Below are 23,336 nucleotides of genomic sequence, written 5' to 3'. Positions count from 1 at the left end.
GCAATTTACCCCTTTTGTTAATGAAAAATGCAAAAAAACCCCAGTTTTTTAAAATCACAAGGGGGAAGTTTTTTGCACTTTTCGATTAACATAGGGGGGTAAATGGTATTTACTCGGGAATTGCAATCTATAATACAAGTTAATGCTTTCTTGACTTGTTCTTTTGACTCTCCTCAAAATTATTATGATAGGTCTGATTATTTTCAGACAGTAAAGTTTCTAATCCACAATTCTTTTCCCCGTCAAGCTCACATATTGTACACATGTGCTTAATTGTATTTATTTCTAGGCTCTAGCTAGATTTTATTTAGTTTAATGTTTGAGTGGTTGTAATATTTGCACAAGTCTAGAAGGGTAATGCAACATTTTTTTTTTCTTCCAGAAGGAAACAAATCTAGAGGAAAAGGTAAATTTCATATGGGTAGAAAACAAAGATCTCAAGGATCAAAGGTTATTCAAGTTTCTTATAAACATCTTTTTTGCCGCTCAACTTATTTGTTTGTTTTCAATTTCAAGAAAAAACTTCATACAAAGGACTTAGGAACTCTGCTTTGTCGGGTCACATACGTCAACACGATAATCGACCACTAACCCCAGATCCACCAACCTCACCAAAATAAAGTGGGATGGCTCTTGGGGTCCCGTCCAATTGCTATTCCTACGTCGAAATCCTATATATATGTTTTTATACTATATATACATTCAAGTGCTAAAGTCGGGAATCAAAGTTACCAACCAGTGGATGCATAATATATATTAAAAAAAGATTGTACAATTATTATTTATTTTAAAATAATTAGGTGTAACTAATATTCTCTCTCATCCATTGCTCATTCAAGTGAGAGAAAATGGCGGACAAGGTGGTTCTGCTGGATGACTACGTGAGCATGTTTGGGATGAGGGCTAGAGTCGCATTAGCCGAGAAGGGTGTGGAGTACGAGTACAGGGAGGAGAGCTTGCAGGCTGGCAAAAGCCCGCTTTTGCTTCAGATGAACCCGGTTCACAAGCAAGTCCCGGTCTTGATTCACAACGGGAACCCCATCTCTGAATCGCTCATTATTGTTGAGTACATTGACGAGGTGTGGAAGGATAAGTGTCCTGATTTATTGCCTGCTCACCCTTACCAGAGAGCTCACGCTAGGTTTTGGGCTGATTTTGTTGACAGAAAGGTACGTACACTTGTTTTTATGGGTTTTTTTTTTTGTTAATTTCTCGTCTTAGTTCAGCTCTTTGTGTGTTGTCATAAAGTTGGAAAATTTGCCATTTTAGGTTCTAACTTCGGGATTTGGTGTTTTTTATCCTTTACGAATGAATTTTTGTAATTTAGTCCTATAACTTTAAAAATTTTGTAATTTTAGTCCTTTTCGGCCAATTTGACTAAAAATTGTTTGTGACTTATACATGATCCAATTACATTAAAATTTTAGTATTATAAATTAATTTGTGCAGGACTAAAATTAAGTACCAATCCCCTCAGTTACAGGACTAAAATGCCAAATCTATATAAAGTGTAGGTGATTTTGATATGTTTAATTTTTAAAAAAGGGTTAATTATATCTCTCTGATTTATGATCTATTTATACAAATTATCCATGTTTTTTGAAATCTCTGCTTTTTGAAATATTACACATACATTCACTAGAAATATCAAAATCATTTGTACAAACCACTAGTCATTTCGAAACTATACCTCCTAAAAACGTATGGGTGGATCCTGTAATTATGACAAAAATAAGAATAATTTGTGAAAATAAACTATAGATTAGGGGATGTAAACATAATTATTCTTTTTTTAAAAACTAATTTTGCGCGTGTGAAAAATTAATGTCCAATTTCTGACCCAGGCACTGTCTCCTTGACTCCATAGATGTTTTGCTGTTTGTGTTATGTTTAAACTTATTTGAGGTTCTCGAGTTGGCTTGTTGTATAATTTTGAACTGGTTTTTTAATGATTCTGTTTGCTATCAAAAAAATTGAAAAAAAGAATAATATAAAAAATTGACCACATTGACAGTTGGAGAAATTGTGCGAAAAGGGAATTGGAAAAATTCATTATCCCTTACTTTTCCATTTTCATTCGTTCAGAGCATCAATCGTACCAATTAAGAACTACAAATATTATGGAAAAGAATTTAGTTCCATGAATATTAGAGGCGGCAATTTTGATTTTATAATGGATATTTGGTAATTATGTCCTGTAATTTTAAAAATTTTGTACATTAAGAACAAAAATGAATGGAATTTGCTAAAGTGGACGGAAAAGTGTACTGAATTAAGCTGGTCATTTGCATTTTTCAGGCCATTGTAGCAACTTCTGACCATTTTTTTCCTCAATCTGCGAAATTCTTAAAATTAGAAGATAAAATTGTAAACTAAATTTGCCGCCCCATGTACTTACATGATTGAAATTGCAATTTTTTTTTTCCAAATACTTTTTGCATTTCTGTACATCGTTCTATCTCGAGAGAGCTCCAAATAACTTTTGGTTTATTGTATCTCAAATTAAGTTTGTTATGCTGCTAGTTCGGGGAAAATAAAACAGTTGTGTATATGGAGAATAATTGTCAACATCTTAGCACCAGAGCATAACATAAGACTATTTTAAAGTTAAAGAGTTTGACTCTTATCTCAACTTCTACTGTAATAAACAACTATCGCTATTATATGTTTACCCACAATAGCAAAATACTTGTCATGTTCTTAGTTGCAATAATAATATTTATTAAAATTTTTAGTTCGGCTGAACCAACAGACAACAACCATAACTCGATTGCAATTAATTAAAATTCATCATGATTTTCAATTTTTAGCCATGACAAAATGATAACCAAACAGTGATTCATGATGAAATATGGAACTAGGTATATGATGCTGGAAGACGGCTGTCAGGGACAAAGGTAGAAGAGCAAGAATCAGGCAAGAAAGACTTCATAGCTGCTCTCAAGCTGTTGGAGGGAGAGCTGGGGGACAACCCTTACTTTGGTGGTGAGAATTTCGGGTTTCTTGATGTGGCCCTAATCCCTTTCTACACTTGGTTCCCTGCATTCGAGACTTGCGGCAACTTTAGCACTGAAGAGCATTGTCCGAAATTGATCAGTTGGGCGAGGAGATGCATGGAGAGGGAGAGCGTGTCCAAATCCTTGGCTGATCCTAAGAAGGTTTATGACTTTGTCTTGTTTCTGAAAAAGAAATACGGCGGGCAGTAGCCGTAGTTGATCAGTTTGGTATCTTATGGTGTGTCTGAAATCCGTTTGTAATAAAGACGTGGTCATATAACAAGGTCTGTGCATGGTGAATGTGGTTTGTTGACCTGATCTTGTAGTTTGTTTCCAGTTGAACGTTGTTTTAGTTTCAAATTTAATGTTCTATGTCGAATCTTATTCGATTTCTAGTTCATTCAACATATACATAACACCTATATGAAGATTACATGATCTATTTTATTTTTTTTTAAAAAAATAATACACATAAAACTCATCTCTGAGGTTCGTCAACATCAATTTTCATTTTCCCTGTGATCTCGAAAAATTCATAAGTAATACGACTGAAAATATATAAATACGAATTGAGTTTAAGTTATGGCCTTCACTCAAATAAAGTGATATTTAAACACACCCATCGGGATAGATTTTGATAAAATAAACAGTTGGAATAATGAGTTATTGTCGCAAGCTGGGAAAGGTTTATTAGTTAAATCGGTCCTACAGTCTTTTTGATAAAATGAACAGTTGGAATAATGAGTTATTGTCGCAAGCTGGGAAGGGTTTATTAGTTAAATCCATCCTACAGTCTTTAACAACCTATGCTATGTCTTGCTTTAAGTTCCTCAATTGTCTGTTAAGGGACTTGGACTCAGCTATGGTAGATTCTTGGTGGCAGTATCAGGGAGAGAGGAGGGTGCATTGGGTGGCTTGGAAGAAATTGTGTCGGACAAGGGGGGTGGGGGGAGGGGTAATTGGGTTGTAGGGATTTCAAGGCGTTTAACTTAATATTGCTAGCTAAACAAGGGTGGCGTCTCCTCAACCATCCCGAGTCTCTTTTGAATCGATTTTTAAGGCCCGTTACTGTCCTTATTCCACCTTTTGGGAGGCATCAATTAGGACTCGTCCTTTGCTGACTTGGTGTAGTATTGTGGCTGCTCGAGAGGTCATACAGTTCGGATGTGTAGTACAACATGATGCTACATTTGATAAAGAATGAAGTTCATTTATAAGTCACTTAGGTAATTTAAAGCAAGCCACAATATATGTGGGAATAGCCTGCAGATTGATTTTATCAAGACTTCCTTACCAGCTTGCATAGGAAGTTTCTCTTTTCACCCACTCATACGGTACCAAACCCGACCCCTTTATATTGAAAAGCTTCCCCCTTCGATCTGCCTGGACTGAAGACAGCCTAAGATGCTGCTCTAGCTTCAAAATTGATCACATATTTAGGATTGTGGTGATCTCCTTCCACACATCTAGCGCCACATTCGGACTAAACACCACCTTCAACACAAATAATGAATAGGTAGGGAGAAAGTGGATCTCCTTGCCGAATTCACTCTCTGGTTGCACAAAACCCAATTGCTTACCGTTGAGAATAAATGAAAAACTCACAATCGTAATGCACAACATAACAAAAGATATAAAAGACTCGTGAATACCAAGCGTACTAAGGGTTAATTCAACAAATGACCATTCAACACGATCGTTGGCTTTACTCATGTCAAGCCTCAATATTGCAAAGTGCTCTTTCCCTATTTTCATATTTTTCAGAAAATGGTTGCACCCAATAGCAAGTAACACATTATCGCATATTTGACACCTAGTAACAAAAGCAGATTGAGACGACGATGTCATGGATTCAAGTCAAGGTGCGCAGTGGGTCGAATTGGGTTAACCCGGCCTAGGATCAAATTAAACCAATAAAAATGGGTTGGGTTAGCCCAGGCCCGCTTAAAATCAGGCCGTTCCCAAGTATTAAAACTTGGGACCAACCTGACCCGTGGGCAGGACCACCTGGTCCTGAGCTGGGCTTGTTGGGCAACTTTTTTTAATAAAATTAATGCATGACATATGAGTTTCATTTTATTCTCTTAAACTAATTATCCTAGTAGGTTTTTATACTTTTGAAACTCTAAAATTTATATCATTATTGTTCTACTTCTAAAGTTTTTGTACTTTAATTCATTAATACTTTTTGTTTATTTTTTTCAAAGTTTATTATAAATCCTTTTTAAATTTATTATCATCTAAGTTTATTATTATAAGTTTGTTCGTTAAATTATTATTTAAATTCATTATATAATCTTAACTATTATTTTTTCTAGTATTATTTATTTTATTTTATAATACAACTATAAATTCAAGTAATTGTTTAAAAGAAGACCTCCATTTCATAAAAATAAATAAATAAATAAGCACATTTAGGTCTGATTCTAGTTCGGACCTCAATCGGACCGGTTCATGAGTTGGATCTGGGGTTATAAATGGACCCAGTTAGGGGCCCTTTAAAGGTCCAGGACTATACCAAGACCAGTCATGAACAGTAATGTCTTGAGCCGAACTTTTTCGAGTTGATTCGTGGCGATCTTGAACCTACCCAACCCACTATATACTTTGAGATTCAAGATAAACTTTCAATCTGTTGTAGAATTCTGAAAACCCCATTGCACAAATGCACAGAAAAAACAGAGACAAGAGAGAAATCATATTTCTGGTAAAGTTCGGAAAAAGATCAATCTACAAGAATGGAGCTGAGTGTGTTAAATAAGTTGGAGAAGACGAAATTAACTAACTAACAGACACCTGTTGCTTCTAACTTACAGAGACGCTTAGGCAGCTGCCACATGTCACAGCTCTAACTAAAAGAAACGTAAAACAGAGAGAAAAGAAATGCAGCAGCAGAAATGCGACTTTAAGACAGAGTCTTCTTCTTCAGCCATCTCCTGCGTCTACTGGCAGCAAACCTGACTTGGATGCTTCAGACTTCAACATCCCCCCCTCAAGATGGACTTGAGGAAAGGAGGACAATCCCATCTTGGACAGCAGATTGCCAAATACAGAGGCAGGGAGGAGTTTAGTGAACAAATCTGCAAGCTGGCAGCGATTGGAAACATGAGAAGGCAGAAGGAAACCAGCCTTGAAACGATCCCGAACCAAATGGCAATCGATTTCGAGGTGCTTGGTGGGTTCGTGGAAAACTGGATTAGCCACAATGTGCAGGGCAGCTTGGTTGTCACAGTAAAGAGGAATCGGAGTAGAAACGGGAACACAAAGGTCCTGAAGAAGATAAGAAATCCAGCGGAGTTCACAAGCAGTGGTACCAAGACTTCGATATTCCGCTTCAGCAGTGGATCGAGCAACCGTGGTCTGTTTCTTCGTCTTCCATGAAACAAGAGAATCACCTAAAAAAATGCAGTATCCAGTGTAAGGCCGCATCCATATGTTCTTGGCCAGGATTGTTAACAAATTGACTAACTTGTTGGGCGGCAAACGATACATCAGGACGAGTGAAACCGAGGTACAACAATCGTCCAACCAAGCGTCGATAGGACTCGGGGTTCAACAACGGAGACGAGGTGAGAGCAGACAGTTTGATTCCCAGAGAAAGTGGGGTAGAAGCCATCTTGGATGATGATAAACCAACATCTGAAATAATGTCGCGAATGTATTTGTGTTGGGTGATGGAAATACCTGCAGTGGAACGTGCAATCTCCAAGCCGAGAAAATACTTGGCTGCACCAAGGTCTTTGATTGTGAAAGCCTTGTCCAGAAAAACCTTGGCATCGTGAATGGCTTCTTCGCAAGGGCCTGTCAGCAACACGTCATCCACAGACAAGAAGTATAAGGGGACCTGCTGAAGAATGTTTAACAAACAAACAGAAATCGTGAGAAGACTGTGAAAAATCATATCTAAGCAGAGAAGAAGTAAGCTCGATGTTCCACTGCCTAGACGCCTGTACCCGTACAGGGAACGTTTCAATCTGCAGACTTTCCCAACAGAAATAGGGTAGCCATCAGGAGCTTTCATGTAAATCACTTCATCAAGAAATCCGTGAAGAAAGGCGTTATTTATATCAATTTGGTGGATTGGCCATGAATGACTGGAAGCCACGGCAAACAATAAGCAAACTGTTACTGCTTTGGCCACAGGAGAAAACTGATCAAAATAGTCCACGCCCTCGACTTGATTATAGCCTTTTGCCACCAAACGAGCTTTGTATTGGTCTACCGTACCATCAGGCCTGAGTTTCACTTTAAAGACCCATTTGCTACCAATTGCATGCTGCCCAGGTGGGAGATCCACAACATCCCAAGTCTCATTTTGTTCCAATGCATTGAGTTCATCTTGCATCGCCTGTTCCCACTTCACCTTTCCTTGAACCTGCAAATAAGTCCTTAGTTCGTGGACAGTAGACAGAGCAGCCAAAAGCTCAACATGTGAGGTGCTAAGAGCAAAGGAAGGATTAGTAGGGGAACTAGAAGTAAAGTGACAATGAAAATCACTAAGCCAAGTGGGATGTCTAGTGTGACGTTGTGATCGCCGTAGGGCAGAAACAGAAGGAGAAGGTAGATGAGCTGGAGTTGGTGCATTGGAGATGTTAATGTCTGTGGAATTAGTAGGTGGGAGTGAACTATCAGTATTAGGAGAGATAGGAGAATCAGGAATTGGATTAGGAACTGGAACAGATTGAGAAACAGAGGTGGTGAGTGAGTGATATGGAAAAATATGCTCATGAAAAACGACATCACGAGACACAAGAACAACATGATTGTCTAAATCATACAATTTGTATCCCTTTTGTCCTGGTATATAACCAATAAAAATGCATCGAAAAGCCCTTTGATCAAACTTATTTTTATACGGAGTCACATTAGAGACAAAACAAAGGCATCCGAAGGTCTTAAGGTTAGCATAAGAGGAAGGTCTGTTGTGAAGTATTTCGGAAGGGGATTTCCAATGAAGAGAAGGCGAAGGCAATCTATTGATAATGTGAGTGGCAGTGAGAATAGACTCAACCCAAAAAGAACGAGGCAAGCTCGACTCAAACATAAGGGCACGGGCTACTTGAAGCAAGTGTCTATGTTTGCGTTCAACGGTTACGTTTTGCTTAGGGGTGTATGCACAGCTTTTTTGGTGTATAATCCCATGGGATTGGAATAAGGTTTGGCAGGCAAGACTCATAAATTCTGAGCCATTGTCCGTACGAATTGCTTTAACCTTTGAATCAAATTGAGTATGTGCTTTGGCAAGGAAGGATGATAAAAGTTGTAGTGTTTGTGACTTATGTTGAATGAGAAAGGTCCATGTGGTTTTGGAGTAGTCATCAACAATGGTTAAAATATAATGAGAACCAGATAAGGAAGGCTGTCTATATGGACCCCAAATATCAACGTGGATTAAATCAAACACATGACTAGAAACAGAGTTGTTTAAAGGGAATGCACTTCTTGTTTGTTTGGCTAATGGACGCACTGAACAGATTACATCATCCTTAAATTGGGGAATGTTAAGTACAGAAATGTGCTTAAGTACTAAGGGACTAGAGTGACCCAATCTTTTATGCCACAATGTATACAAGGTTTGAATAGCTGAAAAACAGGTGGAATCAGTACTACATTTTTGAGGAACAGAGTGAGGGTGAAACGACTTATCATCTAGAATGTAGAGCTTGCCTAGTTGAGTCCCTGAAGCCAGAATGCGTTTAGTCTTCAGGTCCTGCAAAAGGCATGAAAAAGTGAGGAAAATGAAGCTAACGGAGTGAGTTTTACACAGCTGCGATACAGAGAGGAGGTTGTATTTGAAGCTGGGAATAAGAAACACATGCGTCAGAGTAAGAGTGGATGTAAGATTGATATCACCAGCTTTCGTTGCTAGTGAATTGCTGCCATCAGGAAAGGTTACAGTAATAGGTTGGTTTAAAGAATGCAAAGAATAAAACAAGCTCTCATTACCACACATATGATTCGTGGCTCCTGTGTTTACGATCCAGTACTTTGAACTTAAATATGTTGAGACAGATTTTTTTACCATACCTGCCATTTCATCAGCATGGGCAAAATGAACCCTCACTGGATCTGAAGGTGCTTTGTTTTGAATGAGTTTCAAAGCCTCTACAAGGTCTGCAATTTGAATGTTCCCAACTCCTGTCTCTGTAGTCGCAGTTTCCACTGTATGTTGTTGATCGAGGTCCCCCACAACATAAACCCTTCCTCCAGCTGCACTTTTCTTCCTCTGATTGTTCAAATCCTTGTACCAATCAGGGATTCCATGAATTTTGAAGCATGAATCCCTGTTGTGCCCAGATTTACAATGATTGCAAAACAGATTTCTCCTATCCATTGATTCTTTGCGCTTCACATAATTCCTTTGTCCCAAATTTTCTTTTGATCCAAAATTTCTGCTCATCATAGCAGAATCACCAGCATCTGTAAATCCCAAATTCACTTGGCGTTGCATTTCAACTCTTAGAACCATCGAATAGGCTTTATTCACATGTGGTAGTGGATCAAGAACTAGAATCTGGTTTCGAATGTTATCGTATGATTCGTTTAAACCCATAAGAAATTGCATCAGTTGGTTGGCCTCTATTTGATCAACTTTGGTCTTATTGCAGCCACACGTACATTTTCCACAGGTACACATTGCAGGTGGCATCAAGCAGACAAGTTCGTCCCATAGTTGTTTTAGATTTGTGTAATATGTTGTCACACTAAGGTTGCCCTGAGTCATGAAACCAATCTCACGCTGTATTTTGTACAACAACGGCCCATCGCATTCCCCATATTGCGCCTCAAGCTCCAACCATAGAGCTCTCGCAGAAGATGCATACAAATAAGCATTGACAATGTCCTTTGAGATAGCGTTAAGTATCCATGTTCTTAACATTAAATCAACTTCGCCATTGTCGAAAATCTACTGAATCTTCAGCTGGTTTCTCATAGGTGCCATCTATATACCCGATTTTATCTCGCCCTTCCAAAGTGATGCGGACTGATCTGCTCCATGAAAGCCAGTTGCCGCCGTTTAGCGGCGCTGAAATCATCACCATTCCTTGGTGATCAGGTACTTGTACTCGTGTACGGTTGAATTCACTACCAAAATTGGTACCTACACCAGATATATCTGGTGCAACCATCGAAGGATTCGCCATGGATTATCTAAAAAAAACTCGATTGTAGGATTGAAAATATGCAGAGACCATCAAGGTGATGGCTCTGATACCATGTAGAATTCTGAGAACCCCATTGCACAAATGCACAGAAAAAACAGAGACAAGAGAGAAATCATATTTCTGGTAAAGTCTGAAAAAAGATCAATCTACAAGAATGGAGCTGAGTGTGTTAAATAAGTTGGAGAAGACGAAATTAACTAACTAACAGACACCTGTTGCTTCTAACTTACAGAGACGCTTAGTCAGCTGCCACATGTCACAGCTCTAACTAAAAGAAACGTAAAACAGAGAGAAAAGAAACGCAGCAGCAGAAATACGACTTTAAGACAGAGTCTTCTTCTTCAGCCATCTCCTGCGTCTACTGGCAGCAAACCTGACTTGGATGCTTCAGACTTCAACATCTATCATCGAGAAATTAAGTCACATTGCATAAGCTAATAGGACAAAACTAAATAATTAATTCAGGGGATTTAACTTTTAGGATCAATACAACATTATCGAAATTTAAATATGGAGGCAAAACACACAGGTTCAAGATATTAATACACCTTTCGTGATTTTGGGACCAACAACACTCCAGTATTGCTGACCCATAGCAAAGATAGCTTCAAATGCCTCCTCCCATGAATTATGTTTTGGTTCATCTTAGGTGTAACCTTTGGTTGCATACCGGCCACAGCCACATTAAGTACTGGTAATTTTGTTTAAACTAGCTATTAGGACACGTTGTTTCTGCCGGTATATAATAAATAATATTTTATATTTTAAATTAGAGTAAAATATATAAATTAAATACGTACATTATATAAGAAGAAAGAAAGAAAAAAAATAATTTATCAATTAATATAAATTTTAAAAAGTTGAATAAATTAATTATTTTAACATGAAGTGCATTTTTGATTTCATAAAATATTGGTGCAATGGTATTATAAACAATCGTTTGTAAGTATGGAGGGATTTTTTCTTTTATATTAATATAAATAATATTTATATATATATTGATATGAAAACATTAATAACAATAAAAAATAAAGTCATCATTTAATAAAGAAATATATTAATTTGACACCATTAACAACATAAAATAATTAGTATTATCAACTAATTCAAATGTATCTTCATTTTTGCCGAAAAACATATAAAAAATTAGGGTAAATTATATTTTGTCATCCGAAATATGCCCATTTTACACTTTTGAATCTAAACCTTTTTTTATGTGCCTATTATCATCTCAACTTTGTGAAATTTGCACTTTGTCATATATGATCATTTTTTTGTTGATTATTTTATAAAAAAAACATCACATGCTATGCATGTATGAAAATATCACACCACATAACTCTTAAATATTATATGTGCACTGCATATGATGTTTTTTCGACAAAATAATTAGTGAAAAAACAGTTATAAATAACAAAGTGTAAAATTTTATAAAATTAATATAATAACTAGATACAAAAGAAGTTAAATAAAAAATATAAGAACTATCATAATTCGAATGGTAAATGTAATTAATTCAGAAAATTTATAAGCACAGTTTTCCCCTAAAAAGAACTTAAACGTGAAAATGAAAGACAACCAAATCTCCCCATTATATCTTGCATGGGCAGTTGCGTCACTCACATTCATCAATATTAGGGTAGCAATTGCCAATTTGCCTTTCACATCCCTCAAGACTCAAAAGTCAAAACACATCACATCACGCTTCAAATTTCTTTCATTTCAATTATTTTTTAGAAATTATATGCATGCAATTGATCCTATGTTATTCCAAAGTGTCAAAACGCCTTATTGCGGGGAAATTTTTAAAAAATGAGTACATTATCTTCTTATCATATGAAGTGTAACACATGTGCCATAGATGCGATTTTTTACTTAAATTTTACTTAAGATGTCGATATTTCAACTAAAGTACCACCAAATATCAAATAATAGTAAAGATTATACTGACATCTTATGAAATAATAAGAAAACTGTGTAGGATTTTTAAAAGTAAACACAACTTGAAACAAAAAAATGAAAATAATTTGATTTGAATTTATTTCGACTGTAATTGGTTTAGACTGAAAGTTTGTACTTATAAGGTATAAAAACATCTTCTAAGAACGGGCTTATAAAATATTTTAGAGTATGAAACAATAAGAAATAAAATAAAAAAAATATTTTGAAATCGAGATTTCATGAATTTTAAGGTCATAGGTTCAAGTTCCATCAAATATCTTACTTTATGTAAGTTAATATAATTTATTTATTATATTTTTTAATTTATTAATAATAATGATGTAATTATATATATATATATTACCATTAAAAAAAAAGGTTGTGACATTTCTTACATGTGCAGTGATGTCGCAGGCGTCCAAACTGAGACGAAATAAGATGGGTAAAAGTTGAAATCCGTATTGTGTCAGTAATGTCAAAAGAAGTGGGAAAAAGGACGCTTTTGGTTGTCAAAAAGTATGGTCCCCGGGGGTGATGTACTAGAGTCGTGCTTTCGCTTTTCCCAATGGAGCCGGGAATGCGGTGTCTGACCCGCTCATTCAGGTCCCCCATACCCATAGAGAAATATTAAAATCGTCGTTTGAAGAAAAATTTGAAAAATTCCAGTAACAGTAAGTTCACAATTGATTTGATTTGTGAACGAAAATGGAACACATGGGAAACAAGTTTGAGGTTTCGTCTTGTCCAAACGGCCAAACTCATGACATCGCCTTCGACCACTATAAATCACATCGATTTAAAAATAATAATACTTTAATTAATTTGTCATAATTAATAATAAAAAATTGATAGTGAATATATTTGTAGATCGTCATTTCTACAAATAAGATTCCAAAATATTTATTATAATTAAATATTCCCATTGGAGCTAGGAATGCGGAGTCTGACATGCTCATTCATGTCCCCCATACCCATGGAGAAATATTAAAATTGTCATTTGAAGAAAAAATTGAAAAATTCGAGTAACAATAAATTCATAATTCATTTGATTTGTGAACGAAAATGGAACACATGGGAAACAAGTTTGAGGTTTCATCTTGTCCAAACGGATCGCCTTCTACCACTATAAATCACATCGATTTGAAAATAATAATACATTAATGTTATTTTTTTTCGATGGAATAAAATTAATATGAATTTTAATTATGATTTATCAATATTTGTTATGATTTTATTTATAATTAAAATAGCTGTAATAGTATTTAATCATGATAAATATTTTGGGATTTTACTTATAGAAATGACGATCTACAAATATATATATTCACTACGAATTTTCTACTGTTAATTATGACAAATTAATCAGATTGAAATCCATATTTCTTCTAATGGATATAATTGACTCGAATATACTAAAATATAATTAATCATATTAAAAATATTATATTTCTTTCTAAAAAATATAATGATACATATAAATGTTATATACAATTAATTTAAATTTGATGGAATTCAATTTCAACTAGAAATCTTCATCTACTATTCATAAAAAAAAGAAAGAAAAAATTTATGATTAAAATAACGAAAAATGGGAATTCTCCACATCCCCAGAACCTCCCTAGAACACTCCACATTATTTGAAAATAGAAAAACAAAATTAAAATTCGTAGAATACACCAAAATGGCAAATCGAGAACTGTCCTTCACCTTTCAGAAACTTAATTCCAAACCGACTTAATTACTACTTTATATAAGGAGGATGATGAGTGTACACAAACACATAACAACCCTTTCGTGCAATTTCCACAACAAAGTCGCATTTCTGCTGCTAACTTCATCTCAGAGAAGATGGCGAACGAGGTGGTTCTGCTGGATGTATATGTCAGCATGTTCGGGATGAGGGCAAGAGTCGCATTAGCCGAGAAGGGCGTGGAGTACGAGTACAGGGAGGAGAATTTGGCCGAGAAAAGCCCGCTTTTGCTTCAGATGAACCCGGTTCACAAGAAAATCCCGGTCCTGATTCACAACGGGAAACCCGTCTGTGAGTCGCTCATTATCGTTCAGTACATAGATGAGGTGTGGAAGGATAGGTCTCCCCTGTTGCCTTCTGATCCTTACCAGAGAGCTCAAGCTAGGTTCTGGGCTGATTTTATTGACAAAAAGGTACCATTTCTTTTCAGGGTTTTTGTTCATTTCTCTTAATTTAGCTCTTGTTAATTTGTTGTCAAAGTTGTTCAACTCCAACCAGGGCAAATTCCCCACTCGTTTTTTAGTTAAATTTGAATTAATTATATAATAAGTATAAATACAAATATTTTTGGGTCGTTATATATTTTTAAAAAAATAATCAATCACATAATAAATACACGTGACATGTGTTCTGTGAATGATTTATCAAACTTGATTTGAGCCAAAAAAAAAAGAAAAAAGTTTCTCGAACTAGACTGTCTTCCTGACTTGGTCGGAAGCTTGCAAATGATAATAAGTTGAGGGGTCTTTGTATTTTGGTAGTGTAATTGAGTGGTACTAATCTCCTAATTTGTTAGGGTTGTCAAATTGTGAAATGAGTTTTTACTTTTTGGGCAATTTTGTCGTCAAAATATTTTGAAAGGTGAAGCATCATTTCAACAAATTATGTCATCTTATACTAACGATTATAATTATAAAACGAAAAATAATTAAACAATAAATCAATACAGTCCACGATACCACGTCCTTATGTATTAATTTTATATTCGTAATAAGTTTTTACTTTGTTGAATCATGGAATTAGGTTTACGAGGCCGGGAGAAAACTGTGGACTACGAAAGGGGAAGAGTTGGAATCCGGGAAGAAAGACTTCATAGAGATACTCAAGGTGTTGGAAGGGGAGCTGGGGGACAAGCCTTACTTTGGGGGTGAGGATTTCGGGTTTGTCGATGTGGCCCTAATCCCTTTCTACAGTTGGTTCAATGCCTACGAGACTTGCGCCAATTTCAGCATCGAAGAGCACTGTCCGAAACTGATTGCTTGGGCGAAGAGGTGCATGGAGAGGGAGAGTGTCTCCAAGTCTTTGGCTGATCCGAACAAGATTTATGACTTTGTTTTGGCTATGAAGAAGAAGTTCGGTATTGAGTAGGCATGTGAGAGATTGGTGGGTTAGATACCATTTATCTTGTGTTAATGAAAAAGTGCAAAACAGTTTATGTGAAATGTGCAATTTATTTCCTATGGTATTAAAAATGATGCAATTTGCAGTATTTTTTAAATCACAATGGAGTCAATTGTAATTTGTGTTTTCACAAAGTTTTTTGCACTTTTCTATTGACGCAGGGGTTAAATGGTATTTAACCCGATATGGGTTGTTTGTAATTTTGTGTCTTAAATATTTTTAATTTGGTAATAAAGGCACGGGTCGTTGGATTTGGGTTATGTATGGGCAGTAAATGTGGTTTGCTGTCGGAACCTTGTAGTTTGTTTCCAGCTGAATTTTGTGTCAGCTTATTGTATGTTGTATTAAAAATATGCCATATATTGCAATATATATTGCATCCCAATTATATTTAATAGAGAGTATTATATATCAACCTTTCTAGAGGATTAGAAAAATAAATTCTTATGCAATTGTATGCCATATATTCACATTTGACGTTGGAATGTCTTAAAATTATAATAACTGTCATGACACATCGTTTTTATGCATTTAATAAATAAATTTTCATGCAAATATATTATGAATAATAAAGAATATTTTAATTGACTACTAAGTCAATCAAAAATTAAGAAAGTCGAATAACTAAGGGCTTTTTAAAATTATAAAAGAAGAGGGTAAACTATAACTATCTTCCCTGAGATTTGACATAATTATGAATACTCCCTTGCTATTTGAAATTACAAATATCCTCCTTAAATGGAAAATAATTATGTAATCGTAAAAGTTGAAGTAGACATTACTATTTTATTCTTGCTGAATTTTTCAAAAAATATAAAAGAAATTTGAGGGTGGATAAAATAATCTAGAGTGAATATTACTTTGTAAAAATATAATATATATAATTGTAATTTATAATTTCAAGGGCTGATCAGTTCATCTCAAAAATTGAATGAAAATCTATCGGAATGAGCTCGTTGGTAGACAGATGTTAAAATTAAGGAGATAGTTGTAATTTTTCAAACAACGAGAAGGTATTTGTAATTATATCAAAAACCTCATGAAAGATGGTTGTAATTTATCCTAAAAATTAATATAATAGTATCAAAATCATCATTTTGTTTTATATTACTTCTTTTTTTTGGCAATAGAATAGATGAAATTATTGCATATTTTATATACGATTATGATGAGAACATGTGTCATATTGTTGTAAGAAAAACAGTTGAGAATCTCGTTCCATAAACATAGCAAGAGACATAAAGCAATAATTTGGGGCTAGTTATGAAATTATAAAGAAGATGGAGGCTCAATTACAATTTATTATAAATAATAACACCCGACAACATAGATGACAAGTTGCCAGTATTGATTGTGAAGATATATGGCCAAGAATTGTCGGTAAGATCCAAATTGCATGGATGCATAATATATATATATATATATATATATATATATATATATATATATTGCTGACAAAAATATCGTACATATGCCAAATGTTTAATAAAAGCGATAATTATACGCTCCTCTTATGAAATTAGGTATAATTACACAAAAATTTCTTGTGGTTTGAAAAATTACATTTAGCATCCATGAGTTTGCTTCCGTCTAATAAATAAATTCCTTCATTAGCAAAATTAAAATATATGCGCTGCATATAAGCTTAACCTCGCTTCAATGGTTAAGCAATACTATGATTTAATATTTTACAGAATGACATATTCTACGCCTTTCCAACCTCATAGCAGAAGAGTATTGGGATGTCCTAGAATTTCAATTGATTCAAGACACTATTCTATGCACCTCTACTCGTTTAGGTCAACGACAAACTACCAAAATTCCTAATGAGATGGATTGACCCCAAGCACAAGAAAGATAGCAAATTTGTAGCCAATCACAAGAAAGTCAAGCTCCATCACATCGAAATAATGGGCCAAGGTGGATTGGTAGACGTCAAAATAATTAACCCAATACTTGAATATATTTTTTTTATATATATGCAATTTGTAATTTTATTAATTTTTAAAAATCAATGAAACAATTAATATGTTTTTTATTATAAAAATATTATATAAAAAGTTCATAATATAATACGATTAAAAGTCATAATTAGTAAGTAAATGTATAAATAATATAAAATTAGTATATTACAGTTTTTTCAAAAATATAATAAACAATATTTAATAAAATTTAAAAATATATATATGTGTGCGACAAGTCGGTAGTAGCACAAATGATACCGGCCATTTTATAAAAATAAATAAATAGTTTTAAAAAGAATATATAAATGAAAAAATAGGGGGGGGGGTCCTCTTTAATTTTGCAACTCGGAGCATAATTGTAATTTTTTTTATATTATTTAAATAAGTTAATTAGGAGAATTGTTGTATTTAATCCCTGTCCGTACCAAAAAAGTTAATAGATACAAGAAATGGTGCTCAAATATACAAACTCATATGGTCATCGCAAAAAATCAGTAATTCTTAAATTTAGTAATCTCTATAAATATATAATTGATTATTGTTAATGACAATTTTATAAAATAAATTATTATTAATATTTATAATGCGACAAATTAAATTTATTATCACTCAGTATATAATTTCAGAGATAATTTTATATTTGTATTCGATATTTTTTTATTAATATTATTTTATTATTATAATGCAAACTCACTAAAAATATGGTAGAAAAAGTTATTGAATTGATAAAATCAAATAAAGAGCTGAGCTAATGGGAGGCACGATGACAGAAAATTGATATGGCAACCAACTCGTCGAATATTTTGGTATAATTATACGTAATATTTTTTATAAATTAAAATTTTATTTTTAGTATTTTTTAAGTTTATTTTTGTTTAACAAACATTATAAAAAAAAGTACAATATCATTGTAAATAATTATTAACAATGGTCATGCAACAGTTTGTCCATGATTTGCACGAGGGTAACTAAAACATTTATGGCAAATATTTTTACCATGGCAAATAACTTTTTCTTAGTGAAAAATCTATATTTTCGTATTGGTTTATTTAACCGTGGTAATTAAAAAGTATTTACTATAGTTTTTAGTCCATAGCTATTAAAATTGTAACCAATAGTCATTTTTCTTCACCCTCCGTTAGTTACAATTCACTGAATTTTTTGATATTAACAAAATAATAAAAAAAATCTATTTTACCATCGATTGACTTAATACTAATTTATTACAGATCAAATAATTCTTTTTATGATCAAATTACTCTTATAGGTCTTCACACGTTAATGCATGTGAGAAGGTATATCTTCATTGTTATAAGGGTAGCTTAGAAGAAAAAAAATTATTTGACCTACAATAAGTTAGTAATAAGTCAATCGAAGTTATCAATTTTCATTCAGTTTTATTATTAATATTGATAAATTTAATGAATTTTGACTAATAGAAGGACTTATTTGTTAAATTAAAACAAGCCTTAGAGATACTAGATGTAATTTTCAAACCATAGAAAATTTACGTATAACTACACCAAACATCAGGAGAAGGAAGTATAGCTAACCCATTTTCTAATCTTTTTAATTAATTGAAACGTCAAGGCTTTCTCCTAGCACTCTCCCCCTTGGTTAATGTGGTTTCCCATGGTTTTAATCTTATAAATAAATTTTTAAATAAATTACAACAAATTTCTTTAAATTTGGGTATAAATTATCAAATAATTTTTTTATTATTTGAAAAAATTATTGATAAATCTCTTATTTTAATGATGATTCACAACTAACTCAATTTATTAATTCTTGATAAATTTTCATTCATTTTTTCTATTACGAAACAAACCGGTCAAAATACCTTTACACGAACACTCTTGTGATTTTTGTTTGATTTAATAGATAAAGCAAATATGATGGAGCCCACAACCCACATTCTCAACAATTGTTTGTAAAAGAATTGGGAAATGACACGATTGACAAGATCGTGGCATATCATAATGTCATCTCGACGTGAGAACACATGATATTCAAATTATCTTTTTATAAAAAAAAATAACAATTTATTTCTTTACATTTTTTAAAATAAAGAGTTCAGGGCTAAAATACTTCATTTTAAAAAATGTAGGAGAATAAATTATTAATTTTCTCATAGGAGGATAATTTGCTCATCTATAATATTATAAAGATAAATCTCGTTAAACCCTATTAAAGTGGGTAGCAAACATATTAAAGAAGAAAAAAAAACTCTGATAGCAACACAAAAATTCAGACAGACCCAAATGAAATGTCCCCTTCCTCATTATTCTTGTCTAATCTAATCAAAGTTGTGACACTAATCTAGTCCAAACTGGTGTCTGGAACGCATCACCATGTGCAAGAGCTTGTTGGGATCACTAAGAGAATTGGACACACTCTCCCTCTCCAAGCACCTCTTAGCCCATTCCATCAGCTTAGGGCATTCATCCTCTATTCTGAAATTAGCACAAGTTTCATAGGTATGAAAACTGGGGTAGTATCCCATAAGAGCTATGTCCAAAAATCCAAACACCTCCCCCCCCAAATACGGCTTCTCTCCCAACACATCTTCCAGCACCTTCAAAATCTTTATCAGCTCCTTCTTACATTCCTCCACCTCCTCTTTGCTCTCATGCCATGTTATCCTATTGCCCAACCCGTGAAGCTGCATAGTTTAAAATCATATAAACTTTATTTTTTCTCTTTTTCCTTTGTAGAAAAATAAAGGGTTTGATGCAATTTAAAATAAAATAATCTTAAGTTACTTTATTTTAAAAAATATATTATATTTTTTAAAATACAGAAAAGTAAATTACTATTTTTTTTTTCATAAATAGGTCATTTACTTGTTTGTAATATCATAAGGGAGGTTGTTTGTATTTTTTACTAAAAAATAAATAGTATTTCATTCCATGTAGTTTGAATGTCTCAAGTTAGAGGATATATACTGAATTATAAAAGAAACAATTAATGTTTTGTTAATTGGAGTTAGTAATTTTACATGTGATGTGGGGTTAATTTCTTACAACTCGTATGCATATATATGGTAAATTAAATTTTCTGGTCCCATAAATGAATTTGTTTTTAATTTTGGTCTCATACTCAGGTCGATTCGCACATTGAATCCCATATATGGTTTTTTTTTTTTTTTTTTTTTCAATTTGAGGACCATTGAAGGATTTCCGTCAAATTAATAACGGCAGCCAAATTTTGTGACATTTTTTCTATTAAATGCAAGAGAGAAATGAAGAAATAGGATTTAAATAGAAGGAAGATAGTGCAATGGTTTTTCCCATCAAGTTGTTGATTTTTCCGCCAAATCTCCACATTTTCCCTCCACATTTAACAGCAAGTACAGAGAGACCCGTTATCAATTGGACGGAAATCCCTCAATAGTCCTCAAATTAAAAAAAAAAAAACCACATATGGGACTCAATGTGCAAATTGATATGAGTGTGAGACCAAAATTAAAAATAGATCCACTTATGAAACAAAAAATGTAATTTACCCTGCATATCTAATACCCTATCTCTATTTCATATGAATAGGCCAAGATTCGTGTATTTTTATTTAAGGTTGTCCAATCTAATCTTGTTTTGTCTCAAGCCCGTGTACGTATAAATTCATAATAACCAAACAATTTTTCCTAAATATGTAGTTTAAATAAAATCCTAAAACTAGACAAATTTATAAATATTCACCCTTCATTAACATTTTTGCTACCATAACAAAATAACAACAGGACATCTGAATTATTGCCCAAAAAATATTCAATATGCCTTCTGCATCAAGGGATAGTCTTGCATTTTTCTCTCTAATTTAGGAGCTCATGTTGTCTTTTTCTCTTTTCTTTCTTTTCAAGAAATTGTCTTACCTATTATTATTTTCCAGGAAAGACTGTTGTATTTAATCTCGATCCTCACCAACAAAGTGATGGAGACAAGAAATGGTGCTCAAACCATTACCCATCTTTTCTTTTTCATTACAACACTAATACTCAACAATATTTTCATTGTCATTACACAGAACCCAGTAATTCTTAATTTATGTGTCAATTTAAGCATAATTCTTAACCTAGTCAAAACCCTGATAAAGTAATTCATGGGATTTAATACAATTTATCTCTATAATATTATAAACGAGCAGATTACCCTTATCAGAAAAAAAAAAAATTTACCCTTGTGTGCAGAATACAAACGTAAATTACTTGATTTTAGAAAGTACAAAGATAAATTGCTAAATTTATTTATAGAGATAATTTGCTCTTTTTTAATATCAGATGAGGTGGTTTGTATTTTTGCCCTAATGTATGGTATAAGAGGGAGCAAATGCACACCTTTTTGTCAATAAAAGCAGCCCAGAATCTGGCATGAGCTCTTGCAGAGGGATCAGAAGGAAGAAGTGGGGCTCTATCACTCCACATCTCATCAATATATTCAACTATAATCAGAGACTCACACACTGGTTTTCCATTGTGAATGAGAACTGGGACTTTCTTGTAGATTGGATTCATCTTCCTGAGCAGCCGACTCTTGTATGGCAAATCCTCCGCTTTTTCCTCATACCTCAGTCCCTTCTCTGCCAGTGCAATTCTCACTCTGGCTCCGAACATGCTCGGCCAGAAGTTCAACAGGATCAGTTCCTCGCCGGCCATTTCTTCAATTCCGCAACAATTTCTCTGCTGTACTCTATGTAGCAAATATATGTATATTATACAGATAAAATATACATATATATGTACTGATAATTGAGAGGTAATTTATGTGGGGTAGCATGTCAACTCTGACCAAGTATTTATTGGAAAAAATATTATTTTTATTTTTGGGTTAATTGTGCTTCGACCCCTCTAAAAATAAAAATTTATCCTTTTTCCCAATTTTATTTTTATATATATTATACTTATATCTTTTGATTAGAATTTCGATTGAAAATATTGACATAAACATATATCTTTCAAGCTGGTGCGTGTGTGTGATGTGTTAGTGTGTTGTGTGTGTTCAGATGTGCATGATTAAGGGGTATAATTGAAAATTTGGGATTAAAGGTAATTTTAGTCCCCTAATTTCTGACAATTCTCATTTTAGTCCTTTAATTTATTAGAGTTTCATTTTAGTTCTCTATAACTTAAAAAAGCTCAATTTGTATACATTTGGTCGGAAATTTGCCTCAATTACCGAAAAATATCACAATGGCCTTCAAGTGACTTTTTAAATTGAAGGTTTTGTCTGTATTGGCTTAAAAAGCTCACGTGGCGACGATGTAGTGACGACATGAAAATAAAAACGTGCACCAAAATTGAGCTTTTTTAAGTTATAGAGGACTAAAATGAAACCCTAGTAAATTACGGGATTAAAATGACAATTGCCTGAAGTTAGGGAACTAAAATTGGCTTTAATCCGAAAATTTATATAATTCTTTTATTGGCATCAAAATTTTTCAACGAAACTGTTACAAGAAGAGTATAATTAATGGTAAACGAAAATTTTTCGGAGAAAGTGCAAGTATAACTTCAAAAGTTTTCTATAGAAAAATATAATTTTATATTTTTAGAAGGATTTTTAAGTATAAAACACATAATTTGTTTGTCATTTGTTATAATGCTATTTGGAGTGATGGTTGGGCTGGCGATTCTTGACTGCCCAAAGTAATTACTGTTTTTGAGGTCAAGGGATTAGAGTTTAATGATAATGATGGAAATTTATTAGTATCCTAAAGTAACAACATTATGGATTTCCACGAAACTACTATGGGTCAGTTGAGAAGACGTGTTTTATTATTATTATTATTATTATTATTATTATTATTATTATTATGTGACGTGAAGGAAATTCTGGCCGGCTTATTTATGTAATATTTAATCATTAATAAATATTAATATTAATTAAAAATAAAATGTAAGATTACATTTGTGTACAAAAAAATTTAAAATAGAAAAACAATAAAGATATTACAAAATTAGGCTAAATTACAAATTTTAATAGTAATATGCGTCCCACAAGTTCGTTCTTGGTGTTCTGTTGACTTCTTTCCTCAACTACTGAATTTATTGGATCATTTTGTTCTTGATAACCATTAATAAGTATGAATGTGCAACTGACTTAATAATATTGTAGATTTAGAT

General features: G+C 33.4%; 3 protein-coding genes across 3 annotated transcripts; 2 read left to right on the top strand and 1 right to left on the bottom strand.

Moving 5' to 3' along the window:
* Window positions 1-743: 743 nt before the first annotated feature.
* Window positions 744-3,396, top strand: LOC105176890 (putative glutathione S-transferase parC). Its single transcript, XM_011099832.3, has 2 exons — window positions 744-1,169; window positions 2,862-3,396. The coding sequence occupies exons 1-2, from the start codon at window positions 849-851 to the stop codon at window positions 3,204-3,206; spliced, it is 666 nt and encodes a 221-aa protein (XP_011098134.1). The 5' UTR covers window positions 744-848; the 3' UTR covers window positions 3,207-3,396.
* A 10,470-nt stretch (window positions 3,397-13,866) lies between these two features.
* LOC105176892 (putative glutathione S-transferase) lies at window positions 13,867-15,649 on the top strand. Its single transcript, XM_011099833.3, has 2 exons — window positions 13,867-14,266; window positions 14,877-15,649. Exons 1-2 carry the CDS (start codon window positions 13,952-13,954, stop codon window positions 15,219-15,221), a joined length of 660 nt encoding a protein of 219 aa, XP_011098135.2. The 5' UTR covers window positions 13,867-13,951; the 3' UTR covers window positions 15,222-15,649.
* Window positions 15,650-19,351: 3,702 nt separating this feature from the next.
* LOC105176893 (putative glutathione S-transferase) lies at window positions 19,352-21,927 on the bottom strand. The gene is made up of 2 exons (XM_011099834.3): window positions 21,552-21,927; window positions 19,352-19,880 (listed from the first exon to the last, which is right to left on the bottom strand). The coding sequence occupies exons 1-2, from the start codon at window positions 21,867-21,869 to the stop codon at window positions 19,533-19,535; spliced, it is 666 nt and encodes a 221-aa protein (XP_011098136.1). The 5' UTR covers window positions 21,870-21,927; the 3' UTR covers window positions 19,352-19,532.
* Window positions 21,928-23,336: the final 1,409 nt, after the last annotated feature.

The sequence above is a fragment of the Sesamum indicum genome, linkage group LG13 (assembly GCF_026168435.1).
Source record: "Sesamum indicum cultivar Baizhima isolate 11 linkage group LG13, ASM2616843v1, whole genome shotgun sequence".
NCBI classification, from domain to species: domain Eukaryota; kingdom Viridiplantae; phylum Streptophyta; class Magnoliopsida; order Lamiales; family Pedaliaceae; genus Sesamum; species Sesamum indicum.
This window is presented reverse-complemented; position numbering and strand designations above follow the sequence as displayed.

What these genes read in the sequence shown, in the direction of transcription:
- LOC105176893 (XM_011099834.3), bottom strand. Translation starts at nt 21,869, where the DNA reads ATGGCCGGCGAGGAACTGATCCTGTTGAACTTCTGGCCGAGCATGTTC. An exon ending in CTGCTTTTATTGACAAAAAG is followed by an intron (nt 19,881 to 21,551) that starts GTGTGCATTTGC and finishes TAAACTATGCAG; the next exon opens with CTTCACGGGTTGGGCAATAG.
- LOC105176892 (XM_011099833.3), top strand. Translation starts at nt 13,952, where the DNA reads ATGGCGAACGAGGTGGTTCTGCTGGATGTATATGTCAGCATGTTCGGG. An exon ending in CTGATTTTATTGACAAAAAG is followed by an intron (nt 14,267 to 14,876) that starts GTACCATTTCTT and finishes TCATGGAATTAG; the next exon opens with GTTTACGAGGCCGGGAGAAA.
- LOC105176890 (XM_011099832.3), top strand. Translation starts at nt 849, where the DNA reads ATGGCGGACAAGGTGGTTCTGCTGGATGACTACGTGAGCATGTTTGGG. An exon ending in CTGATTTTGTTGACAGAAAG is followed by an intron (nt 1,170 to 2,861) that starts GTACGTACACTT and finishes ATATGGAACTAG; the next exon opens with GTATATGATGCTGGAAGACG.